This window comes from Pelecanus crispus, chromosome 1 (genome assembly GCF_030463565.1).
Source record: "Pelecanus crispus isolate bPelCri1 chromosome 1, bPelCri1.pri, whole genome shotgun sequence".
Lineage (NCBI taxonomy): Eukaryota > Metazoa > Chordata > Aves > Pelecaniformes > Pelecanidae > Pelecanus > Pelecanus crispus.
In genome coordinates, this window is record NC_134643.1 from 219,117,156 (window position 1) to 219,142,687 (window position 25,532).

At 43.1% G+C, this 25,532-nt stretch overlaps 1 protein-coding gene across 7 annotated transcripts; it reads left to right on the plus strand.

Annotated features, from left to right (window-relative positions):
• The first annotated feature begins 1,218 nt into the window (after positions 1-1,218).
• Positions 1,219-21,463, plus strand: PCF11 (PCF11 cleavage and polyadenylation factor subunit). Of its 7 annotated transcripts, none has more exons than XM_075727536.1 (16): positions 1,219-1,435; positions 6,315-6,440; positions 8,751-8,939; positions 9,355-9,546; positions 10,392-11,500; positions 11,769-11,958; positions 12,053-12,695; positions 12,782-14,277; positions 15,638-15,725; positions 16,447-16,566; positions 17,084-17,192; positions 17,793-17,976; positions 18,457-18,612; positions 19,687-19,779; positions 20,315-20,350; positions 20,963-21,463. In XM_075727536.1, exons 1-16 carry the CDS (start codon positions 1,247-1,249, stop codon positions 21,170-21,172), a joined length of 5,130 nt encoding a protein of 1,709 aa, XP_075583651.1. In that variant the 5' UTR covers positions 1,219-1,246; the 3' UTR covers positions 21,173-21,463. The 7 variants fall into 7 exon arrangements, with proteins under 7 accessions (XP_075583651.1, XP_075583652.1, XP_075583654.1 ...); XM_075727537.1 differs by having other exon boundaries at positions 17,087-17,192; XM_075727539.1 differs by having other exon boundaries at positions 12,053-12,522; positions 12,780-14,277.
• Positions 21,464-25,532: the final 4,069 nt, after the last annotated feature.

Consider the following 25,532-nt stretch of genomic DNA (forward strand, 5'->3'; position numbering starts at 1 on the left):
CCTGCTAGTGTAGTGAGAAGGTGAAACGCTGCTCCTGGCTCTGTTTAGACCTAAAACCACTGCTGTGAGGGGTGACCAGTCAAAAGGTGCCAGACAGACGGGCATCAGAGACGCAGGGAGGCCAGGGTCACTCGGGTGTGGCAAATGAATGCCGCTCAGGTAGGGAAAATCCTGTGTCCTGGACCAACTGGCACCAAGCACCGTGCTGGCACCCCCGGGCCACACCGGCGCTCCCGGCTCCTCGTGGCACAGCCACCCCGGAAGGCGACAAGGCCGCGTTTCGCTGACGGGCCTACGTGAGCGCTGCGGCCCATACTGGTACGACTCGCTTCGCTGGAGCGAGTGGTTTCTCTGGTACGGGACCGCCGGCAGCCACGGCTCCCCGCTCTCCCGGCGCCGAGGGGCCGTTCCCCGGTGGGCCCGTATGAGGCGGTGAGGCGGCGGACCGCAGCCGGCCGGCAAGGCCCGCCGCCAGGCCCCAGGCCCGCCCAGGGGCGGTGGCCAACGGCGTTGCCAAGCCAACGGCTGAGCCAATAGCAAGCGGGGGGCGGGGCGGCGGGGGGGGGGGGGTGCCACGGCGTTACCACGCCAACGGCTGAGCCAATAAAAGGCGGGGGGCGGCGCGGCGCGGCGCAGTGACAATCCAGGGCTCGGTGGAAAGGCGGGATTGCGCAGGGGCGCCAATCGCAGCTCGGGGCGGTGAGGGAAGGCGGTAGGAAGAGGAACGGCGGGCCAGGAGCAGGGTGTCGGGAAAGGCCACCAATCGCAAGTCGGGAGGCCGGGGCGAGAGCGGGGCTTTAGCGCAGGAGCCAATCAGAGGAGGCGAAGGGCGGTCCTAGCCAATCAGGAGCCGCTGTGCTGATGGTTCAGCCAATCGTGAGCTGAGCAGCCGGGGCGTCAGCCAATCAGGGCGCAGTCAGGGAACAAAAGGGGCTTTCCAAACCGCCGGCCCCTTTCCTTAGAACAATTTCACATGACGCAACGGTTGGAGGAAGAGGTTTGCGAACCGTAGCCGCCGCCGCCATTTTGTGAGCGTTGAGACTGAGTCGGCGGCGGCTGAAGGAGCAGCAGCACCGACGGCAGCACCACAGCCAGCGGGAGCCGCAGCCCGGAGGATGCGGTAGAGGAGCCCAGCGGCAGCGGCGGGGGGGGCGGCATCGCTCGGCGGCGGCGGCGGCAGGGGATCGCGGGGAGGGGGCTCTCGGTCGGTGGGTCGGGTCCTGGTGCGGGCCCCGGTCGGAGAAGCATGTCGGCCCCGGAGAGCAGCGCTGGTAGCAGCGAGGCCCGGGAGGACGCGTGCCGCGATTACCAGTCGTCGCTGGAGGACCTGACGTTCAACAGCAAGCCGCACATCAACATGCTGACCATCCTGGCCGAGGAGAACGTGCCCTTCGCCAAGGACATCGTCTCCCTGATCGAGGCGCAAATCGCCAAGGTTTTTATATTCCACCGACTACTACTCCTACCTATACTGCTGGGGGGACCGGCCGGGGCAGCGGGCTAGGGCGGCCTCGGGGGCTAGGAGGAAGGGCGTGGGGGAGACGGCCTGCGGAGGGGCGCGGGCGGAGCCGGGCAGCGGCGGGTGCGGGCGGGCAGGAGGAGGGCAGGGGGCCAGGGAGAGGCAGCGGAGCCTGGGGCGAGAGGCCTGAGAGACGGGAAAGGGCGAGAGAGAGAGGGCGACGCTCGGGGGGAGGCAGCGGGCCGGATGGGGTGAGGAGGCCAGTGGCGGGGTGGGTAGAGCTGGGCTTGGGGCGGGCGGGCGGCGAGGCAGAGGGGTTCAGGAGACGTGGAGGTAGGGGGGGGTTGGCTAATTAGGGGGCGAGCAAGGATAGCAGGATTTGGACGGAGCAGAGGGTGCCGGGGACTCGGGGGGGGGGGGGTGGGGGTGGGGAGCGCCCCGGCCGGGGCAGCGGGGAGAGGCCCAGGAGCCGGGGCTCGGGGCGGGGGAAGCAGGCGGAGGGAAGCGTGGCTCAGGCGGGACCAGGGAGCACGGGGCGAGACGTCGGGGGCTCCTTTCATGGCTAAGCTTAAGGCTGCTGCTTCTACCCTCCACCCCATAGGGAGCAGGGGACTCGAGGGAGGGGAACAGCCCCCGCACCACCCCCTGGTCGTAGGAGGGGAGGGTTTGGGACTCGCCCCACCAAAAGCTCTGGGAGGGCAGTGTGGCTCGCGATTTAAGCCCCGTGTAAATATCAGACACAACATGGCGGCCTGGCAGTGACTGGGCAGCAGCACCTCGCCCTTGTAGCTGGGTTTTCCCCCTACATGGACCCAGCATTCAGTGTCTCGAATCTGGTGTCTAAACCCTTGCATTTAGCGATTTCGATAGTAGATGAATATTGCGATCAGTAGAGAGGGCCTGACCGGTAGATTTGGTGGAGGGTTGTTTTTTTTTGGGGGGGGTAGTTTAAAGGAGTGAAAATAAGGTTAAGTTTACAGCACGCAAATTGTCCACTTCTTAAGGGCTAAATATAATGACTTTTTAAGTATCAGTTAAGGCTCTTTTCCCAGTGTGGTCCCTGTGAGATACTAATTTTTGGGGGGGTGGGCACCCTTATCTTACAGCAAAGTTTGTGGGTGAAAGGTGATCATCTGCTCCGGATAGAGAAGTGTGTGTGGTGGTGATGGGGGTTGTTTTGCTTTGCCTGATCAGAGAAAATTCTGTGGGCTTGGGATAATCTGTTTGGATTTCAGGTGATCTGTGCCCTGAGTAATGCTAGTGTTGTGTGCATATTTAATTTATTTTGGCTAGAGAAGTTTATTGGTTGAGGATGGGGAAGAAGAAATTCTCCCTGACTGTAGAAACTGCAGCAGCCTGTAGGATCCTAACATGGCGTCTGAAAGGCACATGATATAAAAAGAAGGGAAAGAGGAGGCTCCCTTTGAGCCCAACCCAGGCAGTTGCTGACATCAGTCAGCTACAGCACATGGATGGGGGTTTACAGCACTTTTTTCACAAGAGCATTTTGTAAGAAAAGGGTTCTTCTTTCAATCCCCTCCCCTGCCCCTTCATGCCAGTCACCCCTCCCCCGTCGTTTCCCTTGCTCCCTCTGATCTCAGGTGTTCAAAGGCTTTTTTTTCTTTGGCTTTAAATCATGGTTTATAATGGTGAGAATTGTACTATCTAATGATGGGGAGGGAATGATCTCTTAAGTTATTTAATCTATCTTTCTATCAATGCAGGATGGCTTTTTAGTGTTCCACAGAGCTTTTCCAGTCTAGTTTTAAATGCTGCCAGTGGCTGAGTTTTGCCATTCCTTGGGGAGGTGACCTCATAATCTAATAGATCTCACCATTATATCTCCTAAAGGGCAGTGGATGTGTATAAAATGATTTGTGATAAATATCAATGCTGTCAAATTTTTTTTTTTTTTCATTTCTGGGTGATTCAGAGCCTGCCCTGAAGTGTGTTTTTTTTTAAAGATGTCTTAAATCCTGTATCAATGGTTAGTTTTGCCTAGTTACTGTTTGTGACTGTGGTTTATTCAAGGCAAGTTTTTAGTTGTTTCTGGGAAAGTGATCTCCTTTACTAAGCCACTTTTAAAAAGTGTTGCCTGGAGACAGTTTGTTTAGTGTAAAATTTGAGTGGTCTGCTTTACAATTTAATAAATGGTTCTGAAATGTGTGACTGGTATTATAAAATTTGTAAATAAAAAGTGTGAAATATGTATTTGTCTTTTTATTTACCATTGTATAGTGCAGAATTTGTTTCCAAGACCCATTTTGTATACAAGGTTGTTTTTTTTAAAACAAATTTTTTGCACAAGTTTGTGACTTGGGGTTCAATTGCCAGATATGATTTTAAACTTGAAATCTTTTAGGAAACTAATAAAAAAGAGCCACACATTTCCAACAATAGCTTTCCTACGTTATTTGAAGGAACAGTGGGAATTCTGTAATGAAGTCTTTAATATTATGCTGATGAGCTCAGAGTTAGTGTTCTGTGTTCTGGTGATTATGCGGCGCCTCCCTACCTTTTGGTTAGTGTCATGTGGGCATCTTTCTTGCTAGGGGATACTGTATAGACCGCCTGAAAACAAAATCCATTCAAGTCTGGGATTCCCTTTTGTGGTTATTGGAATATGTGCTAGATACCTTGACATAATAAACATTTCCAGAAGAGAGGACTTAAATATTCAACCATATTTAAGTCATGATTCTTAAAACGTGACACCCGAGTAGCTTATATTTGAAGCAGGGTACACTGATAAGCTGCTAATTCTGTGCCATAGTTTGAAGGAAGCTTCGTTACTAGATTACAGTGATTCCATGTATGATTACTTCTAACAGTCTGATGCATAATGAAAGTGACAGTTAAACTTGTTACAGTGCCTTTGCTACTAAATGATTCCCTAGTGTCTCAAACTTGAAGCTTAGCTGAGTACAGTGAGCTACTTCCATACATTGGTGAGATGGAAGAATGTAACATGCTATGTCTGTAGCTCTTGGGCATAGGTACTTCTGAGACAGCTCTTTGTTTCTGTAACAGCTGACTTTAAAAGTCAGAAATGGTGCACTGTCATTTTTTTATAAAGGCAGGCATTCAGAACTTAGTCCTTCTAGTGTGCCATTGCGCAGACTGCTTTAAAGAAGAAACCAGTATTCCACAGATATTTTAAGTAGCTGTAGACCCCCACTCTTCGATTTCTCAGACTAGAGCAATGCCTTTATTCTAACACTGTTGCATATTAGCTTGTGTACAGCTCAGTATTACATCATAGTGTAAGGTAGGCTTTTGATGTGCTGCAATTCGTTTTAGCTAACTTAACTGCATTTTTCTGTCTTTTTATGTACTAAATACACCACCTGCCTGTTTTTACTTTTTTCAATATGCTCAAAGGCAGTGATGCTCCCCCTCTCCCCCACTCCGCCCCCAACTAACAAAGAATTTTGCCCTCTTCAATATTAAGTTTCAGGTTGTGGTAAATTAATACACATTTAAGGGCAAGGAAACATTGTGATTTACCCATATAAAAGTATTGTTGACTTGGTGCCCTTCTGTGAACCACCTGAAAGGGGAAGGAATTAAAGCTAAAATTGTAAAGCAAGAGCACTTCCACACACTTGTCTGGACAATGGGGCTGCGAAGTAAGGTGCCTAATTAACCTAGTAGCCTGTCCTGTTTAAAGTGAGCAGTGAGTGAAGTTATTCTGGTTTTATCCTGAGCTTACCGGATGGTGAATGGGACTTATTACGAGTGGATGCCCTTCTTAGGGGATCACAGTCAACACACGGCTTGTGGTGTTGTCTTTCATGTTGTCCTCTTCAACAAGTCTGTGTACTTGCTGATGTTTTGTGGAACTTTGCTGTGCCTTCTGCTTTGTGAAAGCCAATGGTGGGCATTAAAATCACCTTAATTTGGGCCGGTAGTGCTTTGTGTACATTAGAAGTCACGGTAGCGGTCCAGCATCACCACACTTCTATCGCACAAACTTGCTACAAGTTTTGAAAATGGATTTAAAAAACCAAAACAAAAAAACCAAACAACAAAAACCAAGCCTCCTCTTGTAGCAAAGATGTGTCCAGAGCTTGAAGACTCCGTTCTGTGAAAATCGTGGTTGCAGTTCCTGAATATGTCTGTGCATTTACCCAGTCGACTAGCTGATTGAGTTTTGTCTGGATTTTGAACTTTGTTCTGACTGTGCATTTTTGCATGCACTCTGGAAATCTGAACTGTCACTATCTACAAGTGCCAAGAGAGAATGGGACTCCTTGCTCCGTCTGTTTGGATTACAATGAAATAGTTGCGACCTGTTCTGCATGTAGTTTATGAAAAGACTGTGATACTCGACATAAAATCTACGGCTACAGAAGTTCACTAATTTGGGCTATTTGCCAGAAGTCTGATTTGTGTTCTGTGAAATCCAGAAAAACAAGCATTCAGGAGGTTTGAGTTAAACTATTTTTTAGAAGTTCCTTGAAGTGCTAACGATGGTTTCCTGCTAACTTAAAGTTACTTTCTCAAGTTGGTTTTGAAAGGTTACACTCAGTACACTAGCGGCAATACTGTCTTGTGGGCTTCTTTTTTCTTCTTTTTTTTTTTCCCTTTTTCAAAAGCTTTGATAAGCAAACAGAATAACCTAAGGTGTTCCTTTTTTGTGTGATAGACCCACTGCGTTATACTTTGAACTGAGTATCGATTTTCCAGATTAAGTTTTTGTATAAACAAAAAATCCCAAGCCAAATCCCTTGGTGTTTGTAGTGGCAACCAAAAAGAGAGGTCTGTATTTCTGGGATTGGTAATCCCTTTATTTAAAAAGTTTAAAATATGTTTTTGTTGTACTAAACTTCTCAGTTTCTTCTTATTACTCCAGGCTCCCGCATCAGAGAAGCTCCCTGTTATGTACCTTATGGATTCCATTGTCAAGAATGTGGGAAGAGAGTATCTTACTGCATTTACTAAAAACCTAGTTGCAACCTTTATTTGTGTATTTGAAAAGGTATATACACTTTCAGAAAAGTTCTGTATTCTAAGCAAAATTTGTTCCTGGTAAAATAAATACATGCTTTCAGTTTTGGGTTTTCTTGGGTGGTGAACTATACAAATTGATTCTTTTTTATAAATCTCAGTACTGTAACTGTTCGGTGGAAGATTATTCCTGCTGCTGTCAAGCATGTAAGTTACATGTTAGCTGAAAGATGCAAAGTATTACTTAATTTAATTTGGTTCATAAATGTCTGTAATTTTCCTATCCAGGCAAGATTTTACTACCAGTATTTTGGTTACCAATTGCTCACCTGGATGGACTTTCTGTAATGTGTAGAGCAATTCATTATGAATTGTTGGTTTATTTTGAAGTTAGTCTTTATACCAAGAACAGACTGAGAATCAATTCTTGTGGATTTCTCAGAGCTTCTCTCTCCTGTAGTTAGATTTGTCTGGTTTACTTAATTTGTGATGCGCAAAATGAGTGCTTAAACTGTGAAGAGTGAATAGCACTGGCACATGATTCTCTCCTGGTGCTCTGTGATTTGACAAAAATGCTGGGGGGAAAGGGTCTTAGAATGTGTTGCTATATTACATTACAAGTATGCATTTTAGTTTAATTCAACATTGAAAACTGCTGCCATATCTTTTATTTTTTGCTCTTAATCTTTAAACCCAGCGAAGTAATTGTGCTTATTCCTCAGTGAGAAAAGCAAATGAAAGTCCAGTTTTTGAAAGGCTGGACTTGAATGGGTTTAAGTTGGATCAGAAGTGAAGGGTTAACTTCTGTGGTTTCCTGTATGCTACAAGAAAGTGGCATCTTATATAAATGAGATAAATGGAGCTTTTGCATCTTTATCTATCATTATGTATCAGCAAAGATCTGAGATCCCAGTACGGTTTATATATGGTTTTCAGATGTAAAATGCACGATGAAATAAGGAATAGATTGTAATAATGACCATAGAAGACTTAAACTCCTGTGTGTAGAGTAGAGATAGGTAGATGCTTACTTGTTTTTTCTGAATTAATTAAATTCTGAATGTTCTTTTACTGAGTTGCATTTAATGTTGCAGCTGAAGCTCTGGATAATAACTAATTTTCAGAGTTTTATAGGTTAACTGTCCACTAGGCTAACTAGAACTATTTAATTAACATGTATTAATTAAATGTGTAAAGTGGCAATCACTTCTAGTAGCTTAATTGGTCGTGTTAAAAGATGCAAGTAGAATTCCAGCACTGACATTGTTACAAATTTTGTTTTATCAGTAAATGGTCACTAAGGTTATCTTAGACACTTGATGAAGTCAGAAACTTTTGCTCAGTCATTTCTGCACCTTTTGCAGTGAACTTCATACCCTCTCATTGAAAGTTGTATAGGGGCACTCCACTAGTAGCTAAGTATGAATTATTTTTGTTGAAGTTCCTGCTCCTCCCTGAAAGAACCTCCAAACTTTCCAGACTATTCTATGTCTTGCTGTAACATGTTAAAAATAAAAGTGCAGCAAAAGCCATCTACATAGTCATTGCTTAATGATTGAGTTGGCATATTGACATTAAGACAGCTGCATATATTTTGTCCTCAATTTTTTTTTATTTATTGTTTAATTGAACTACTTGAGTTATGAGATGAACTAAATTTTGCTTTACTGTAAATTTCTAACTTACCTGTCTTGAGATAATCCAAACTAACTGTTTGTGAAGAGAGAAAATGGGCACCAGTCCTACAAGTACGGTTGATCTGTGGCTCACAGATGGGTCTAATTTTGCAGCTGAACTGAAATGTAATTGACTTCATTTTAGCTAATACCCCTTTTGTTGCATTTGTTGGAAAAAAAAAAAATCCTTCAGTGACTAAACAGCTGAGCAAAACACCTTTTCTGTTCACAAAGTCTGTTGTTTTCTGATTTGTTTGTCGTTGTTATATTCCATTCAGCACAAACACTTGAATGATGTATTGTCTCAAAGGCTGTTGCCTTTCAATATTTTTGTTACTGTATTTTTTCCACAGAAATTGGGCAAGTAAAATGAGAATTTTGGTATTGGAAAAGTTGAAAGAAAATTGTCAGAGAATGGTAATACACAATAAAACCTTCAAATGGCCTTGAAACAACAATTCCACATTTGAGCTCCTGTTACTGATTCCGTTGGTATAGATGTATGATCTGCACTGCTTATAAATTCTGTATAGCAAGTTCAATGTGTTAAAATGGCAAACTGTTGATAGAAATAGGAAATAAATGAAATCTTAAGTTCTACAGAAAAGTTTAAGAAATTGTTTTATATTAACTTAACAAGCCATAGAATTGTTTTATTGTTTTAGGTGGATGAAAATACTAGGAAAAGTTTATTTAAATTACGCTCCACATGGGATGATATTTTTCCTTTGAAGAAACTATATGCACTTGATGTCAGAGTCAACTCATTAGATCCTGCTTGGCCAATTAAACCTCTGCCCCCAAATGTGAATACTTCTAGCATCCATGTGAATCCTAAGTTTTTAAATAAATCGGTAAGTTTTTATGCCTACTGTATGAACAGATGGTAATACGTGTAGTTTTCATTGTTTGTGTGCTGCTTTTTGACAATTTAGTGTATTAAGAATGAAGTATCTGACTTTTGTAGACAGGTAAGAGGAGTTCCCAAATTCAGAATATTTGATGGATTTGGTTTTTATATTTCAAAACTGTATTCTAGATTTTTGAACACTGATGAATTTATATTAAATGACATACACCTGTCACAGCAGGCAAATTCTAGTGGGGCAAAAGTTTTAAATTGCTTCAGTTATATTTTGCATTGAAAATGCAATTTATAACGGCTATACAAACCAATTCCCAGTACTGGCTCATGATAGCAGTTAAAGGAGATGGAGTTAGTTGATTCCATCAGGATTTCAAATTTAACTTTTTTTATTCTGTTTTTAGCCAGAGGAATCTACTGCACCTACCTCTGCTGTCACTTCTGGTGCCTCTACTCCTCCAGCTGTTCCTGAAATACAAAAGAATTTGACACAGGAGCAACTGATAAGGCAGCAATTGCTTGCAAAGCAAAAGCAGTTGTTAGAACTTCAGCAAAAAAAATTAGAGCTGGAGCTGGAACAGACTAAAGCACAGTTGGTGAGTAAGATAGTTAAACTTTTATAGTTGGGTCTCACTTTCTTTTGGACAGTACTTAGCTGTACTGGTAACTGCAGTGCATTATTTTTTCCTCATGTTAGGCAAGTGTAGCTATTTTAGGATTAGAGCAATGCAAGTTGATGTTGGGTTCCTGAACAGTGTTTGTTACCTAAAAAACTTCAGAATTGCACTCAAAATAGAGGTAAAAGAAAATGAAGTTCTTGGGTTTTTAACTTCTCTCCAAAATGATGCCTGCGTTATGATCTTCATCTTCCACCTCTTGTGGGTCACAGCAAGCCAGGCTTTTTCAAACACATTAGGTCTTACGAAACAAGGAAGCCTGATTGTTGGAAATAGTCAGTTCCCTCATTAGGTCAGGTTGGTTTGATGCCACCATCTGAAGATGGTGGTTAAGCTGTCTTGTTATTTGTAATTGGAAGTCAACAATTGCTATGTTGACAAGTGATGATACCAAAATTAAAGGATCTTTGAAGTGTAGAAATACAAAAATTGTATCAGATACTTGGCAGCTTAGTTGCATTGAGCATGTGGTATGTATAGAAAAACTAGCGCTGTAACCAGAACATGTGCCTAAGTTACGTATTTTGCAGTATTGACTTTGTAGTACTGATTTTGCATTATATTTGAATTCGATTTTTTTGTAATGGTACTGCATTATTTTAAAGCTTGTAATTAGCAATTAATGCATCATTTTCAGTTAAATGGCTGAATCTCATAACTTCAGAGACATTGCTATTTATGGTTTTGGTTTCGAGACAAAATGTGACCATTTCTGGGTAGGAGTTGTGTTATGCAGATTAATGCTGGATTTTTTCCTATTTCAGGCTGTATCTCTTAGTGTTCAGCAAGGATCATCTTCTATAGCTTCAGTTCCAGCACCTTCCAAGCAACACATGTCTCCTACACCTCATATGACAGTTAAACCACCTCATCAGACTGCTGCGCAATCCGAAAAAAACAAGCCATCCCCAAGTCCTCCACTTCATGATATCAAAATAGTAAACAGGGATCCTCGACTTAATAGGATGGCTCAACATTCTTCTCATGCTAAAGATCAATCTCATAGGAAAGAATTTCCACCAAACACGACCAGTCAGTCTGATACCAAGGCAAACAAAACAACACAGGCCGAAAAACAAAACTCAACAAAGCAAGAAAAATTGAAAGCAAGTGAGAAAACGCAGAAGAAAGAACTTGACCAGTCGGAAGCAAAATCTAAATCACCATCCCCTTTAAAAAACAAGCTGCCCAATACTAAAGATACTAAAACCCAGGAAAGTGAAAGCACAAAAGTATCTGAAATAAGTAAGCGAGATCCAAGACTAAAAAGACATCTTCAAGATAAGTCAGATGGCAAAGAGGAGGAGGTGAAAGAAAAGAGGAGAAGTACAGAGAAAAAAGAAAAAGAGGAACATAAGACATGTGAACATAGACCAGTAGGCAGCAGAAATAAAGTAATTAATGGTGCTGTTCAGAAACAAGACACGACTACAGAGGAGTCAGAAAAACAGGGTGGAAAACAAGGGAGATCAAGTAGTAGAAAACGGTCACGATCACGCTCTCCTAAGGCACGGTCACCATCTACACATTCTCCAAAAAGGCGAGAGAGGAGATCACCCAAAAGAAGACTTAGGAGTTTATCTCCCACTTCATCAACTCCTAAAATTGGAAAGATACGTCAGATAGGTCCTAAGCAGTCTCATGTTGAAGAAAGCACACAAGCAGCAAGAGATGAAAGAAATTCTAGTAAGAGAAATGTTAAACAAGAGGTGCGAGATCCAAGGAGAGTGAAAAAAGCCCAAGAAGACAGGCCCCAAGAAACAGCGAGCCAGCATTCTGCAAAAGCTTCTCCTGATCCAAAGGAGAATGCAGAAAACTGGCAAGGATCCAAATCAGGCAAGCGGTGGAAATCTGGTTGGGAAGAAAATAAAAAGTAAGTTACTATTTTTTTTTAAACAACTTCTGTTTGAAGTCAGTGGAAATTCTACTGCTGACTTCGTTATAGTCAGCTTTGGGAGGCAATGTTCAGATTGTTAAAAATGCTAAGTTTAACTTATTTCTACTGGTGAGATATGGAAGTTATGCGCACTTAGATTCTAAGGTGATACTGATGTTTTGCTATGATTAGTTCTAATAGGAATATAACAGTTATGTCCTGAATAAAGAATTAATCTGTATTTTAAATGTATTCTTGCTTTCAGCTCACAACAGAGTGAAGAACACCAAGCGCTTGGTAAATCCCCTCACCAAAGACACCGGGAAAACTGGCCTGCTGGTAAAGGAATTTTATCACCCCGAGCACCAAAGCAGCAACACCGGTTAAGTGTGGATGCTAATTTACAGATTCCCAAAGAACTGACATCTGCAAGCAAGAGAGAATTACTTAAGAAGGTAATGTTAATAAATCTGTCTTCATAGAAGTGTCCTGGGTAGTGTATGCTTTTCTGTTCTTTTTAGAAGTCTAAACTTTAACTTTATATTGTAGGCCAATGAACGCTTAACATCTGGTGAAATAACACAAGATGAGTTCCTCATGGTAGCTCATCAGATCCGACAGCTGTTCCAGTATCAAGAAGGAAAGCACAGATGTAATGTCTGGGATAGCCCTACAGAGGAAAAATGTGGTTTGAAAAAGAAACCTCTTCTATCGGATGCAGAATTAACGTATTATGAACATAAGGCTAAACTAAAAAGAACGCAAGTTCAGCATTCATTGTCAAGGCTTGATCTGTTGGATCCTGATGATATTTTGGATTATCATTTGCCTGATGCATTGCTTTCTGGAATAGAATGTGAGCAATCAAAAGCCAAGCGTGGAGTACAGTTTGACAGAAAAGAACCATTTGGAGAAAGATCAAGACGACACTCTCCTGTCAGTGGCACTAATAGACCTTTTGCTGATAACCTCTCACCGCTTGAGAGTAGACGAAGACTGGAGGAACAAAATGCTGCTAAAGGAGCAAGAGGGTCTAAGAACTTTGATCCTTACGACAGCTGGGGAGAATCAGATGAATTTAGAGATGCTCTCAGACAACAGGGGAAAAGCACGACGGAGTTCCAGAAAATAGATGGTGATGCAATCTGCAGATTTGATAATCGTGAAGACAGACAGCTTCTTGGGCAAGCTGGTACGTGTTTTTGCTTTATTTTACAGCTGTGAAATAATTGGCAACATTTTAGTGAGTGGTTATCTGGTTTGTTCTGGTTTTTTTAGGTGTTCGAGAGGAACCAAGATCACCATTCAGTGAACGTTTCAAAAGAACTAGGTATGAAGATCCAGAGAAAGCACCGTTTCCAGAAAGTCCCGGATCAAGATTTGGAGGCATTGAAGCAAAGCAGAGGATAAGTGCACTCATGGAAGACAGACCTCTATTTGATGGATCACCTAGACAGGCGGCTGCAAGGGTTGGGGTAGATGGACAAGGAAGTCCTTTTGTTGATGGTCCTGCTGCTGGTTCAAGTTCCAGAATTGATGGGCCACCTGGACAGGCTGCTATGAGATTTGAGGGGCCTTTGGTGGGGGCAGGTGCATCTCAGTTTGATGGACCACTGGCAGGAGCAGGGGGAGCTGGAGCCCTGAGATTTGATGGGCCACCAGGGCAGCTGGCAGGGGCCTTGAGGTTTGAAGGACCCCCAGGACAGGTTGGTGGAGGAGGTCCACTGAGGTTTGAGGGACCTCTTGGGCAGATAGGTGGGCCTTTGCGGTTTGAGGGGCCTGCAGGGCAGCCTGTAGGTGGTCCTAGATTTGAAGGACCTGGAGTTGGTCTCAGGTTTGAGGGTCCTCGTGGTCAGCCTTCAGGTGGCCTCAGGTTTGAGGGACCTCATGGTCAACCTATGGGGCCTCGAGGTCAACCAGGGGGTGGTCTCAGGTTTGAGGGACCCCATGGTCAGCCCTTGGGGCCTCATGGTCAACCAGGGGGTGGCCTCAGGTTTGAAGGGCCACATTTACAGCCATTGGGGCCCCATGGTCAACCTGGAGGTGGCCTCAGATTTGAGGGGCCACATGGTCAGCCTATGGGGCCACATGGACCATCAGGTGGTGGGCTCAGATTTGAGGGGCCACATGGACCATCAGGTGGTGGGCTCAGATTGGAAGGACCACATGGTCAGCCAGGTGTAGGTCCTAGGTTGATTGATGGACCAGTACACCAGGGAGCTGGTGGACTTAGATTTGATGGTCCTCTGGGTCGGGCTGGTCCAAGATTTGATGGTTGTCACGCAGCTGGATTTGATGGTCAGCCTGGACAGTTGTCTCTCTTGCAAAGATTTGATGGAATTCATGGACAGCCTGGTCCAAGATTTGAAAGGGCGCCTGGCCAACAGGCACAACCACGATTTGATACAGCCATACCTCAAAGATTTGATGGACCTCACCAGCCAGCCTCTAGATTTGACTTGCCCCTTGGCCTTCAAGGTGCACGTTTTGAAAATGTAGCTAACCATCCTGCCTCAAGACTAGAAATGTCACCATACGGACAAGGTGGTCCGTTTGTCGAACATCCTGGCCAGGGCTACAATGGACCATCTCATGGGATGCAGTTCCAGAGGCCTGATATATTTGATGGTTCACCTGGACCAAATTTCAATGGGCCAGCTGGCCCAGGAGCACAGAATTTCCCATTGAGAGCAGCTGGACATTACTTTGATGAAAAAAGTCTTCAGGGTCCTCAATATGGGAACTTCAATAATATGCCAATGGGAAGTAATCAGGTAAGAATTGATTGCGTTACATGGGTTGTTTGCAGAAGTCTTTTTGTGTAAAGAATTAGCAGTTTTTCTTCCTTTAAAAAAGGAGGATTTTTCTGAAGAGCTGGCAGAGTGGGAGCCAGTTTCAAGCTAAAAAAGTCATCCTCCTTCAATAGTTTCTAGCCAATTTAAGAGGGACATGCATTGCTATTTTTTAAGAATCTTTTTTTAAGAACTAAATAGTGGATCTTTACAATCACTTTGTAGCTCAGAATATGACAGTGAAATTAGTATTTTTAACTTGAGAACAAAACTAGGTAATTGGAAGCCTGTGATGTTTTCATTAAACTTGCACAAAAGTGAATTCTATATAAAGCATGAAAGATAACGTGAGTGAATATACACAGTTAATTTTTCTAAGAGGTGTAGAATTGGAATGGACCAAAATAATTCTGTTGTCTTTTCACAGCTGTTAGTACTGGTAACAAGCCAGTGTTAAAGAGATACCCATAACGTGGGGGAATTGAGGAAGATATGGACGTTGTTGAACTACAGTTCAACTCCTAAAATTACCTCGGCACCAGCATGCTTTATGAGTTCGGTTGTCTTTGCTGTTGCCTGTTGGAAGTGCTCTCTTCAAAAGGGGAAAATGATACTGTACATCGGTGAAAATGATGTCATTTCTTTCAGTAGATCAGAGATTTTAGAGGGCATGTTTCATTTGGGGGATAATAATTGAACATGAGGGGTTAACTGATTGAACAAAAGCAGGTAATATGTCCTGCTAACCTCTAATGGGATAAAATTTTAAACAATTTAAACTTTTTTTTGGTAAATCCAGAAAGCAGTCAATTGGGGAAAAAAAACATATTTTTATTACAAGTGTGTTACAAAACCTGTTTTTCTATCTGAAGCTTACTGAGCTGGTTTGCTGAAAAATCCTGCTTTGAAGATGTGTTTCGTATAGTGGATTCAACTCTTAGATAAGAATTAATAGTGGCATTTGTTAATAGACATTTAAGAGTTTCTCAAATTTCTTTCTGATGAGCTTTGTTTTGGTGAACAGGAACAATTTAAAAGGAAGTACTGTGTGTGGAAATTGTGATTGAAGCCTCGATAAGTAGAAGAAGGTTTTTTTAACTTAAATATTAGGCAAAAATTAGTATGTGTTCTGAAATTTTTCTAGTGGGAAAGGAAAATGAGGGAAATGTTTCGTAGTCATTCATGGACCTTTCAGTAACAAACTGACATGGGTCACTCCTGGAAGGAGTTTCATACATATATGTGATTATTGAGAAATGTCTAGAAGTTAATCATAAAATTTAAAAATTAAGTTTATAATAACATTATTATATAAAAAATACTTCAATGTTTACTTTTACAGGTTTCTCTCATGTCTGCTCAACCAGGGCCTTATGGCCAAGGTCAGCAGTACTTGCCAAATCCTGGAAGTTTTGTTCAGAACCCTGCAGGTGTGTAACAAAATAATTAACTTCCTTTTATTTATTTTGGATTGTTCTACCTGTTAGTGGCCACAGAAACTACCATTTTGCAGTGTCCTGGTGTACTATGTCTGTGTGGACTAAGGGAAGCCGCCTCAGTGAGGTGGTCATAGATGTGGTTTCTGTAGCACCTTCATCTCTTTAGGAGTTTCCCTCAAACAGTGAAGGCTTTCATTAGTTTTCATTAACCATGTGGTTTTGCTATGTAGTTGTGCTTAAAAAAAACCCCAAAAACCTTTAGTCTGCTTTTCTGGAAGGTACCAGTCTTAAGTCTGGTTTGTGTTTGCCAGGGTATGTAAACATTCCCAGTATATGGATGGTTAGTAATGAAAAGCTTCTAAAGAGTCGTAAATGGTTAAAGTAGGTGATGAAGTAGATTGGTCCTGGTGAAATATTCAAGCATAAAATGAGGAAAATAACTACATTTTAATAAAGAGCATCCAGTAGAAATCTGCGTATGGGCAGCCAGCTTAGGTAGCCCTTCAGTATATATTATGAAGGAAGCTGTTGCAAGGGAAGAAATTAGCCACAGTCTAGACATAAAGCAAAGGGAGTTGATAAATAATTTGGAATAAAAAAAGGAAGAAACAGGAGGCAGAAGTGAAAGTGTGTTGTGAATTATGCTTATAAAAGCAAAGTAAATTTCTGATGCTAACCTTTTGTCTCCTTGCATGTCAATGTTTTTCCCTAGGAGCCCTTCCACATTCATATCCTGATAACCACCTTGGACAGCTTGATGTCAATGAATTGTTTGCTAAACTGCTGTCGACAGGGATCCTCAAACTGTCAAAAACTGATTCCACTTCAGCACGTACGTAAATCCATTATGTTCTAACTACTCAGTTTATCCACAGCTGAACTGTAAAGCTAAGTATAAGAACTTTTGTGAACTCCTGCATGTTTTTTTAAACTGAACTTTGGTTTTGGGAAGGAATGTAGTGTATGTGATGGAGTAAATTCTTAGTATCTTGTTTAATTTGTACGCTTCAGCTACCCAGAACAGTCAGTTTTGTCTTTGGTGCTGTGCCTCCGTGACTTGTTCTCGATTATAATCAGTTTCGTCTTGGTTTCTGAAGACTGAATTTTAGTGCAAAAGACTGAAGTGAAATACTGTTCCCCTAAATTCAAATTTTGAGTAACTTACAGTATCTTGTGTGCTTTTTTTTAAATGACGTTAGAAGATGACTGACTTAGCTATTGCACACTTGTATTTTAGCATAGTCAGATCGTATTTACTAATATTTGAAGAAAAATAACTTTCAGGAGCACGTAATTTCTTTCTGATGATGTAGTGAAATTTGATAAAATGATATCTTTATGCTTTCTAGAAGTGAATGAAACATCATCCCAGCCAGCTGCTGAAGAGGAAGATGATGACCAGAATGAAGATCAAAATGTTCCAGACCTCACTAACTTCACAGTTGAAGAACTTAGACAGTGCGTATAGTAGAATGAGTTTACAGCGCAGTAAGAATAATGATGTGGTAGTATCTAGATAGTTAATCCAAGACAGCTGAGAGCTTTTAAAAGCTTTTTTGTTACTTTGTGACCAAGAGGACCTGCAGTTTTTGATGTTAGCCTTGGAGAACTTGAGGGAGCAAAAAGGAGGAAAATTAACCTGAGAACTACCCTCACGCAAGTTGCATGTTGCTGCCTAATCAGCAAGGTTGTGATATGTATTGCAGTCAGTGTTTCTTCCTTTTGTTACTACTAATTTTACCACCTTTGAGATAGTTTGCATAGCCGAGCCAAATGCAAGCATTACTGTTTTATGCACTATTAGGTGATGAAGCTAGTAGGCATGAAACACGACACTAGTGTGTTTCTAGTGAATAGTTAATATGAGCCCACTGTTTGTTATTGGAATGTTTCAGCTGTGTTATGAATCAGGAAGAATTTAGATATATTGCATGCTTTAACCTTGCAGTAGATTCTTGTTTTTCCTCTACTCTTGTGGGCATGAGGCAACTTACTGATAAACTTCTTACCTGTTTCTTTTCAAAGGAATGTTGAGACTTCTTTTTCCTCTTTTTGTAGGCGTTATGATAGTGTTATAAATCGACTGTACACTGGAATTCAGTGTTACTCATGTGGAATGAGATTCACTACTTCACAGACAGATGTTTATGCGGATCATTTAGATTGGCATTATCGTCAGAACCGGACAGAAAAAGATGTTAGCAGAAAAATTACACACAGAAGATGGTACTACAGTTTAACAGTAAGTAATGCAGTATGCGTCTTGATAAATTACAGGCCGGGTTCTGTGTTTTACTTGGGTATGTGCTGTAGGATTGCATTTGAGAGTTACATCATCACAGGAGTTGGCCTTTGGTAAACAATGATGTCTCAGATACTTCAAGTAGTTCTCAAATGCCTGTCAAAACACAAAAGGCAATTATATGATGAACAATAAACGGTTTGAAGCTATTGGGTACTGTTTTGATCGCAGTGAGAATGGAGTAGAAATGGAAGGATAGCATTTTTTCTGGAAAAAGCTTTTTTGAAGTGTTGCATTGTGAGAAAGCATGCGCTGTGCTAATGCTGCATGTGAGGAGCATTTCAGTTTAATGATGTGAGATTTATTAAATATGGTACTTTTGGGATGTCTTTTTTTCTTTTTTTTTTCCTGAGATGTATTTTTTAAACATTTCTGGCTATTTGTCAGCATCTTGAGTGTGAATGAAAACTTTTTTCTTAGGACTGGATTGAATTTGAAGAAATAGCTGATCTAGAGGAGCGTGCAAAAAGCCAGTTTTTTGAAAAAGCTCATGAAGAGGTTGTGTTGAAGACACAAGAAGCTGCGAAAGAGAAGGAATTTCAGAGTGTCCCTGCTGGACCAGCTGGAGCAGTTGAGGTAAGTTTCAGCTTGCCTTTATTAGCCCAGACACTGAGAATGAGCTAATACTTCAAAGAATTTTACAGCATTCTTTCATACAGCAGGCTGTATGTGGACTGAAGTCTTGTTCTTGGACCCCTGTGCAGCCACTTCACAGGTGGTGTATTTGTGTGTGTAATGGTTGTTTCCCAGTGGCAGATAGCAATATAAATCACCTGTAGTTCAAAAAAACCTACACCCACTGGTATTCCGTTACTTTAGCAAAATTGAAATGGGGAAAGTGTGTTAATTTACTGAATGCTTCCACAGAAAGAGTAAATAGAGCAAGCGAATTGGAAATGGTCCTTTGTCATTCAAATAATGATTGGGTTTACTGGGTTTTTGATACTTTTACAGAGCAATTTCTTTTTCAGTAGAAGATACGCATTAGGACAAAGAAATATCTCAATCTTAAAGTAACCAATGGATCTGTATTTCGATAGATGAATTGGTGTAGTAATGAAATATAAATGTTGGTAGAGTTACCATTCAGTTTTACATGCTAAGCTTCTAGAAACTATCAAGCCATGAAGGCCTTTGTTTTAATTTTAAAAAGTACCTTTTGTGCTTTGTTCACCGAGCTGATTATTTTGCACAGAAGTACTAAAAATGTTAATACTTCATCTAAAAGTTCTGCCTTTTTAGTTTGAGACTCCAGGTTAAGGGGAAGAGTGAAGATAATGTCATAATTAAATTAATTAAATTCCTGTACTGGTTTGTCTTACATGACAGTAAAACAGCATTAGATTGTTACAAAGTGTTTTGCAGAGACTTCCTATCAAAAAGGGCAAAGCTTACATTTCTCAAGTGACGACATTCTTCAAGGCCAGATGATGATTGTTGCTCAGTCTGCAAACTGTACTCAAATATTTTTTAATTAAAGTTTTCGAAAGTTATTTTTAAAGTGTGGAGGAAAGATCGTGATGTAGTCTTAATGTATTTATCTTAATTTAAAAGAACCTTGTTTGACTGTCACTAGGCTCTCGACGTTCATGTGTTCAGTAAATTGTTGCAATAACCTCATTTATCTCTGTTACTCCAATAACTTTTCAGAGCTGTGAAATTTGCCAAGAGCAATTTGAACAGTATTGGGATGAGGAAGAGGAAGAGTGGCACCTGAAGAATGCTATCAGAGTAGATGAAAAGGTAATCTGATCTTATTTACATGTGATACTTATTTATAGTAAAAAAAACCCAAAGAATTATAGCAAAAAAATTGGGAGAGCCAAGTGCTTTTTCTCTCCTGAAGGATTCCCCTGGTTAGTTTTACTGGCTTCCAAGTACATAAATATCTAAACCTTTGGAAATGCATCAAGTCCTGGTATCATTAGTATAGGCTCACTTGCCTTTCCTTATACTGCAGTGCTAAAAGAAGAATGAATGTCTCTGTATATGGTGTAGATATTGGTTCATTTATTTCTGTAAGCAGTTGTACACAAATAATTTCCAACGCTTACAGGCTTCTGTAATTCCCAGTGCTTGCCAGGCTTCTGTATGGTAACTTTTCCTAAATAAACATACACAAAATGTTTTCCTGGTTATATTTGACACCATACTTGGCCTGTTCATGCCATTGTTTTTCTAGACAAATTGTGTGATATGTATAATTGACACTATTCTGTTCATAAGCAGTGATCCAGCTATAGTTTATATATTTAAATCTATAACAATTCTTTTTCAGATTTACCATCCATCTTGCTATGAAGATTACCAAAACGTAAGTGAATCCTTCATGTCTTTTTGAAGCATTTTGCTTTCGGTTTGTTTGCTTGATCTCTGACCTTGCAGGGAGCAGATGTGTTCAGAATGTGCTGTTTCTCTTGCCTATGACTAGCCAAAGACCTGAAGGCCTTGGGCATGGCAAGGTTATAATACAGAATTAGCTAAGATGTATTTCTTGTTGTGATGTACCGTGACAGCTTGTGTGTCATACACAACTAAAGCAAAACCATGGTTTGAAAATGTGTCATGCATTTTGTTGAGTAACCTGCATAATCTTAGGAATTTGCAAAAACGGAGTAAATAGGTGTTGCTGTGTGTTACATTTTTAATGCTTTGGGAGTTACAGTTCCCCTCTGGGGATGGTGGGGAAAGTTTATGGTAATGCATTAAGCACTTCATCACTGCTTGGATGATACCTTTTCAAAGGTAATGGTGAAAACGTAATGCTATTAAAGAATAAATTTGTCGTCTTACGATCTTGATAAAGTAGAAGTTTGGATTTTGAGTGCCTGACTATCAACATGTTTGCATTTTGAAAAAAAGGGATAAGAAGCTAAAAATGGTTATTTTAATGTGTATTAATGCTACATTGACTTTCCCTTTGCAGACATCATCATTTGATTGCACACCATCTCCCAGCAAGACTCCTGTAGAAAATCCACTAAATATAATGTTGAACATTGTTAAACAAGAAACACAGGAGTCCTGTGACTCACCTAAGGTCAAAGAAGAACCTGATGATACCCCTACTGCCTGTGCAGAAGAGAGCACACCTGCATCTACAGATATTAAAACAGAACCCGAAGAGTCGGTTTAAATAAACTGAGGTATGAATTTTTTTTTACAGAAGAGCTGCTGTGTTAACTCTAGAAGGCAAATACTTTTTATATGAAATAAAATTGTTCAACTGAGGCAGGGCCTCAACTACTGTTTGGTTAATAAATACATTTTTGTATTTGAATTTCTTATTGCCTGCACAGTTTCAGGTATCATTGTGTGAAAGTTCTGTAGATGCGTGAAAATTTAATGGAATGAAACAGTATATGTAAAAATGTACAATTTTCACTTGTGGAAATGTAAATTATAAATAAAAGATATTTTTGCTATATACGGAGTGTAATGTTTATGCACACCATCGAACAAAGACAGTGTTTCTGTACTTTTTTCAGTTTAAATGGAATAAAAAGAACTTTTGCTCAGTAAGATTCAGAAAAGTGAAAGAAAATAACTTCCTTCAGTTATCCCATAGGTGGGTTATCAAGGGAAGCAGTGCAGGAACTTCTCAGACTGACAACCCTAGATTTCTTTTCTTTTTAAACTTATTTGAACAAACTTACGTATCCAGAGATTTAAAACGAATAAAAAAAAAAAGAAAACCAAAAAAACCCACCCAAAAAGACAGTTCTGGGTAGAAGGGGAAAATTTAACAAACCAACTGGAGTGCTTGATTGTGAACACAAGTGCCAGCGAACAATTAACAAACCAGGATGCCTGGTAGTTAAGACATTTTTAATGATTTTTTTTTTTCTGTTAGTCGAACACTTAAGAATTTAATACAGCTGAACAAACTTTTCTTTACGTTACAGGGGGGAATGAATGTAAGAATGCTCATTTGAAACATGGTTAACTTTTTTTTTTTGTTGTTGCTTATGACTGGACTTAGATGGTAAACCAGATATCCTGAGATGTTAATATTTCTTAAATGTAATAAATAAAATTAAGCATATATTTGAGTGTGGGTCTCTTCCTTTCAGTAATGGGTTTGTGTGGCTGGCATGTTTGTGGGATTGGAAATAAATAATACAGTTGTGTGTCTTAGGACAATGTGCATTCTATGTTTTATGCACTCTGCCATGCTAGTGCATGTTTTTAAAGCTGCTGGGAGCAAGACATAAGCACTACAGGTCAAAGAGCAGTGTCACAGTCCTAGTGTATTCTTGTAGTGAGGATACTTGGGAGATCAGAATTCACCCTTAGTGTATGACATAAGTAGAAATAATCAGCTGTGAAGGTGATTTTGCTGTTGGCTGCAATACCTCGTCCCATCTTCACGGCCAGGCTTCAAGCAGCTTTTAAGATGTGAATAATTCCTTGACTCTCGTATTAAGGTTGTAGCTGTAGTTGTGAGCGAGCCCTGTTCTACATGTCAACCTTAAAAATACCTTTCAATTGGAGAAAGTCTAGAGGAACAAATAGTTAGGAGATTGCTCAGGGGTAGGTCTGTGCATGTGGTGGTGTGTGCGGTTGCTGGCTGTGCCGAAGGGAGTTGCTCCCCTGTTACTTGTTGCAACTTTTTGGAACAGGGGATGTAGGCTTGGCCCCATTGACACTTTGTGTCCTGGAATACTGTAAACTTCTCTTAGATCATCCAAATGGAAATTCAGAGGAGACTGAGCAGAGATGTGGTGTCTTTAAATATGTAGAAGGCTGTTAGAAAAAGGGAACAAATTATTCCGTCGAGTAGGGATAGAGCAAACTATAATAAGTTGCAGCGGGAGGATTTATGGCCGCTTTCTAATGACAAGGACAGTTGCACTGTAAATGGACCCTGCTTGGTGCAGGTAATTATCAGTGCACACCTGGAGCTGCCGGGGGGGCTCATCCGGCCTGCAAGCAGGGCTCCGGAACGCAGGGTGCTTGCTTTCACCCCATCAAAGGAGCCAGGGCGCCGGCTGGTTTCGGCTAAGGGGGGTGAGGAGCGGGACTGTGTAACTGCAGGGGAAAACCATCCCCCTCGTACCCTGTGAACACCGTAGCGCAGGGAGAGGGTTAAGCGCGTCCAAATCGTGCCTGGAGTCTGCTTACCCCGCAGAGAGCACAAACAGGTTCAACGCCTCTTGGTCAGTACTTCACGGATGGTTTCAGAGATGAGATACTGATTTGTTACGCTTCTCCCTGGGGAATGCCGCGGGGACGCTTGCCCGGGGCTGCCAAAAAAGGTGTCAAGAAGGTGCTAAAAAGCACCACCCGGCAATGCAAGTTCCCTCCTGCCACCCTCCCCCTCGTGCGCTACAGCCATCCCCAGGCACCTGTACCGCAGCTCACCGGGACGAGCCCCGCCTCCGCTGCCGGGCAGCGCCCCCCTCCCCCCCCGTTCCCTCCCTCCCCCCCGGGGGGCAGCGGGCTCCGCCGCCCCGGGCCCGCGCTCTGCCCTCGCCCCCCGAGGCGCCGCGGCCGCCCCTGGCCGCCGCCCCGCCCGCCATTTTCCTCCCGCCGCCGCCTCCTCCCCCCGGGGACGGCGGGCCCGGGGGAAGCGCACGCCGTGCCCATGGCAACCCCTCTGCGGCGTCGGGCGCGGAGAGAGGGAGGAGGAAGAGGAGGAGGAGGAGGAGGAGGAGGAGGAGGAGGGCCCGGGTGCGGGTGCGGCGAGCGAGGCAGGCTCCCGGCGAGCGCGGCGGGGCCCCGGCCGCTCCTGCTGCGAGGGGCCGCCGTGCCAGCGCCGCCACCGCGCCGCCTCCGCCCCCGGCCGGTGAGACTGCCTCGCCCGCGCTCCTCCTTCCCCCTTCCCTTCCCCGAGGCCCGGCGGCAGCCGGTACCTGCGGCCCCACGGCGACGCCTGCCCCGCCGGCACCGTGCGGGGAAAGCCCCCGGGGCGGCGGCGCCGCGGCGCTCCCTCGGCTCCCGATTTATCTCCCCCGAAATCCTCAGTCTGTGACATGGGGCTGCGGCGGCACCGCCGCAAAAGTACCGAGATGGCTCGGCACTGGCCCAACGCGCGGGGCAAGGCGGCACAGCGGCCCTGCCCCCCGTCAGCCGGCCGGGCCTGCGCCGCCCAGGGCGGCCGCGTTACCCCCGCACGGGGCCCGCAGCCGGCCGGGGCCGGCAGCCTCCCCTCGGCCCCTTGAGCGGCTGCCAGGACGCGCCGCGCAGCGCTGCCTTTGTGCCTTACGGAAATACCTGAAAGTCTAAAATTGTGCCCCCCCGTGCCGAGCCGTATTCTGCGCTTAACGTCTGTAACGATTTCAGGCCGGGTGCTCATCTCAAAATACTTCCTGAAGTTTTTCTACAAAGGACTTTCAGAATGTCCAATGAGCGTTTGATGACAGTTCCAATAAAAAATTGCGCTGAAATCATGGAACCTGTCCTTCGCGCTTAAAATCAACGTATTTTGCGCAGAATTCGCGTTAACAGCTGTTTGCTGAACTTCAGTCCCAGGGCAGCTGCCTTCGGCTCGTTGGCGGTGGCCTGCACCAAGAAGCCACGCAGCAGCGCTTGGTGTCCATCTCCGTGCAGCTGTAGGTTTCCAGAGGGAGACAAAATCCGCTCTGCCGGTGGGCCTTGCCGTTTGCTTTTCTTCTGGATAAAAACAAACAAAAAAATGGATTACCTTGAACTTGCTGCACTGGAACATTGTGTTAAACACGTAAGTAGTTTGGCAAATAGCGCGATTGGCCAGATCTTCCTCTGCTGTAAGTCTGTATAATTGCGCTGAAGTCTGCAAGCCTCACTCGGCATAATGAGAAATGGCTCCCTTGTGGGAAAATTATCTCCTAGTGATACTGTTTCTTTAAAAAAAACCCTCAAACCACAAAGCATGCTTAAATATTCTTTGGAAACATGAACTAGATGACCTCCTGAGGTCCCTTCCAACCTGAGTTATTCCGTGTTTCTGTGCTGCTGCTGTTTGTTCACGCAGAATTTTGCAGGATGGAGTCCCAGTTCCAAACTGAAGCCGCGTTGTGCAGGGCAGCGATACAGCCTGCTGGGCTGGGGGAGGTGGAAGTGGAGTGATCCGCAGCCACGAGACCAAGTGGTGTGTTACAGCACAGGGTGTGTTACTGTCAGCCGGGATTACTGAAACAGCTTCAGCCCGCTTTTCCTCTCTGTAGCAACCCCAGATCTGCCTGAGCACTACTATCACGCTTCAGATTACATGAAAATAGGCACTGGTGAACTGTGAAGGCTGTTGTTTTTCATCATATTTAGTGCTTTTTTTACACATCACAAAGATTGTCATGCAACCTCTCATTTATATTCTTTGATTCTTTTATCTCAAATTGCATAACAGTTTTAATTAGTACTACCGTTTCTTCTCCACAGGCAGAGAAGCTGAGGCACTAATACCTTAAGACTTGCATTTTCATGCTCGCTTGACTTGCAAAACAGCAGCCCACCTCTTCAAGACTCCTAACAGCGTGAAATCTAATGAAACGGTGTTAGTGCATTGTGCTACTGGA

What these genes read in the sequence shown, in the direction of transcription:
- PCF11 (XM_075727536.1), top strand. Translation starts at nt 1,247, where the DNA reads ATGTCGGCCCCGGAGAGCAGCGCTGGTAGCAGCGAGGCCCGGGAGGAC. An exon ending in AACAGACTAAAGCACAGTTG is followed by an intron (nt 9,547 to 10,391) that starts GTGAGTAAGATA and finishes TTCCTATTTCAG; the next exon opens with GCTGTATCTCTTAGTGTTCA. An exon ending in GATGGTACTACAGTTTAACA is followed by an intron (nt 17,977 to 18,456) that starts GTAAGTAATGCA and finishes CTTTTTTCTTAG; the next exon opens with GACTGGATTGAATTTGAAGA.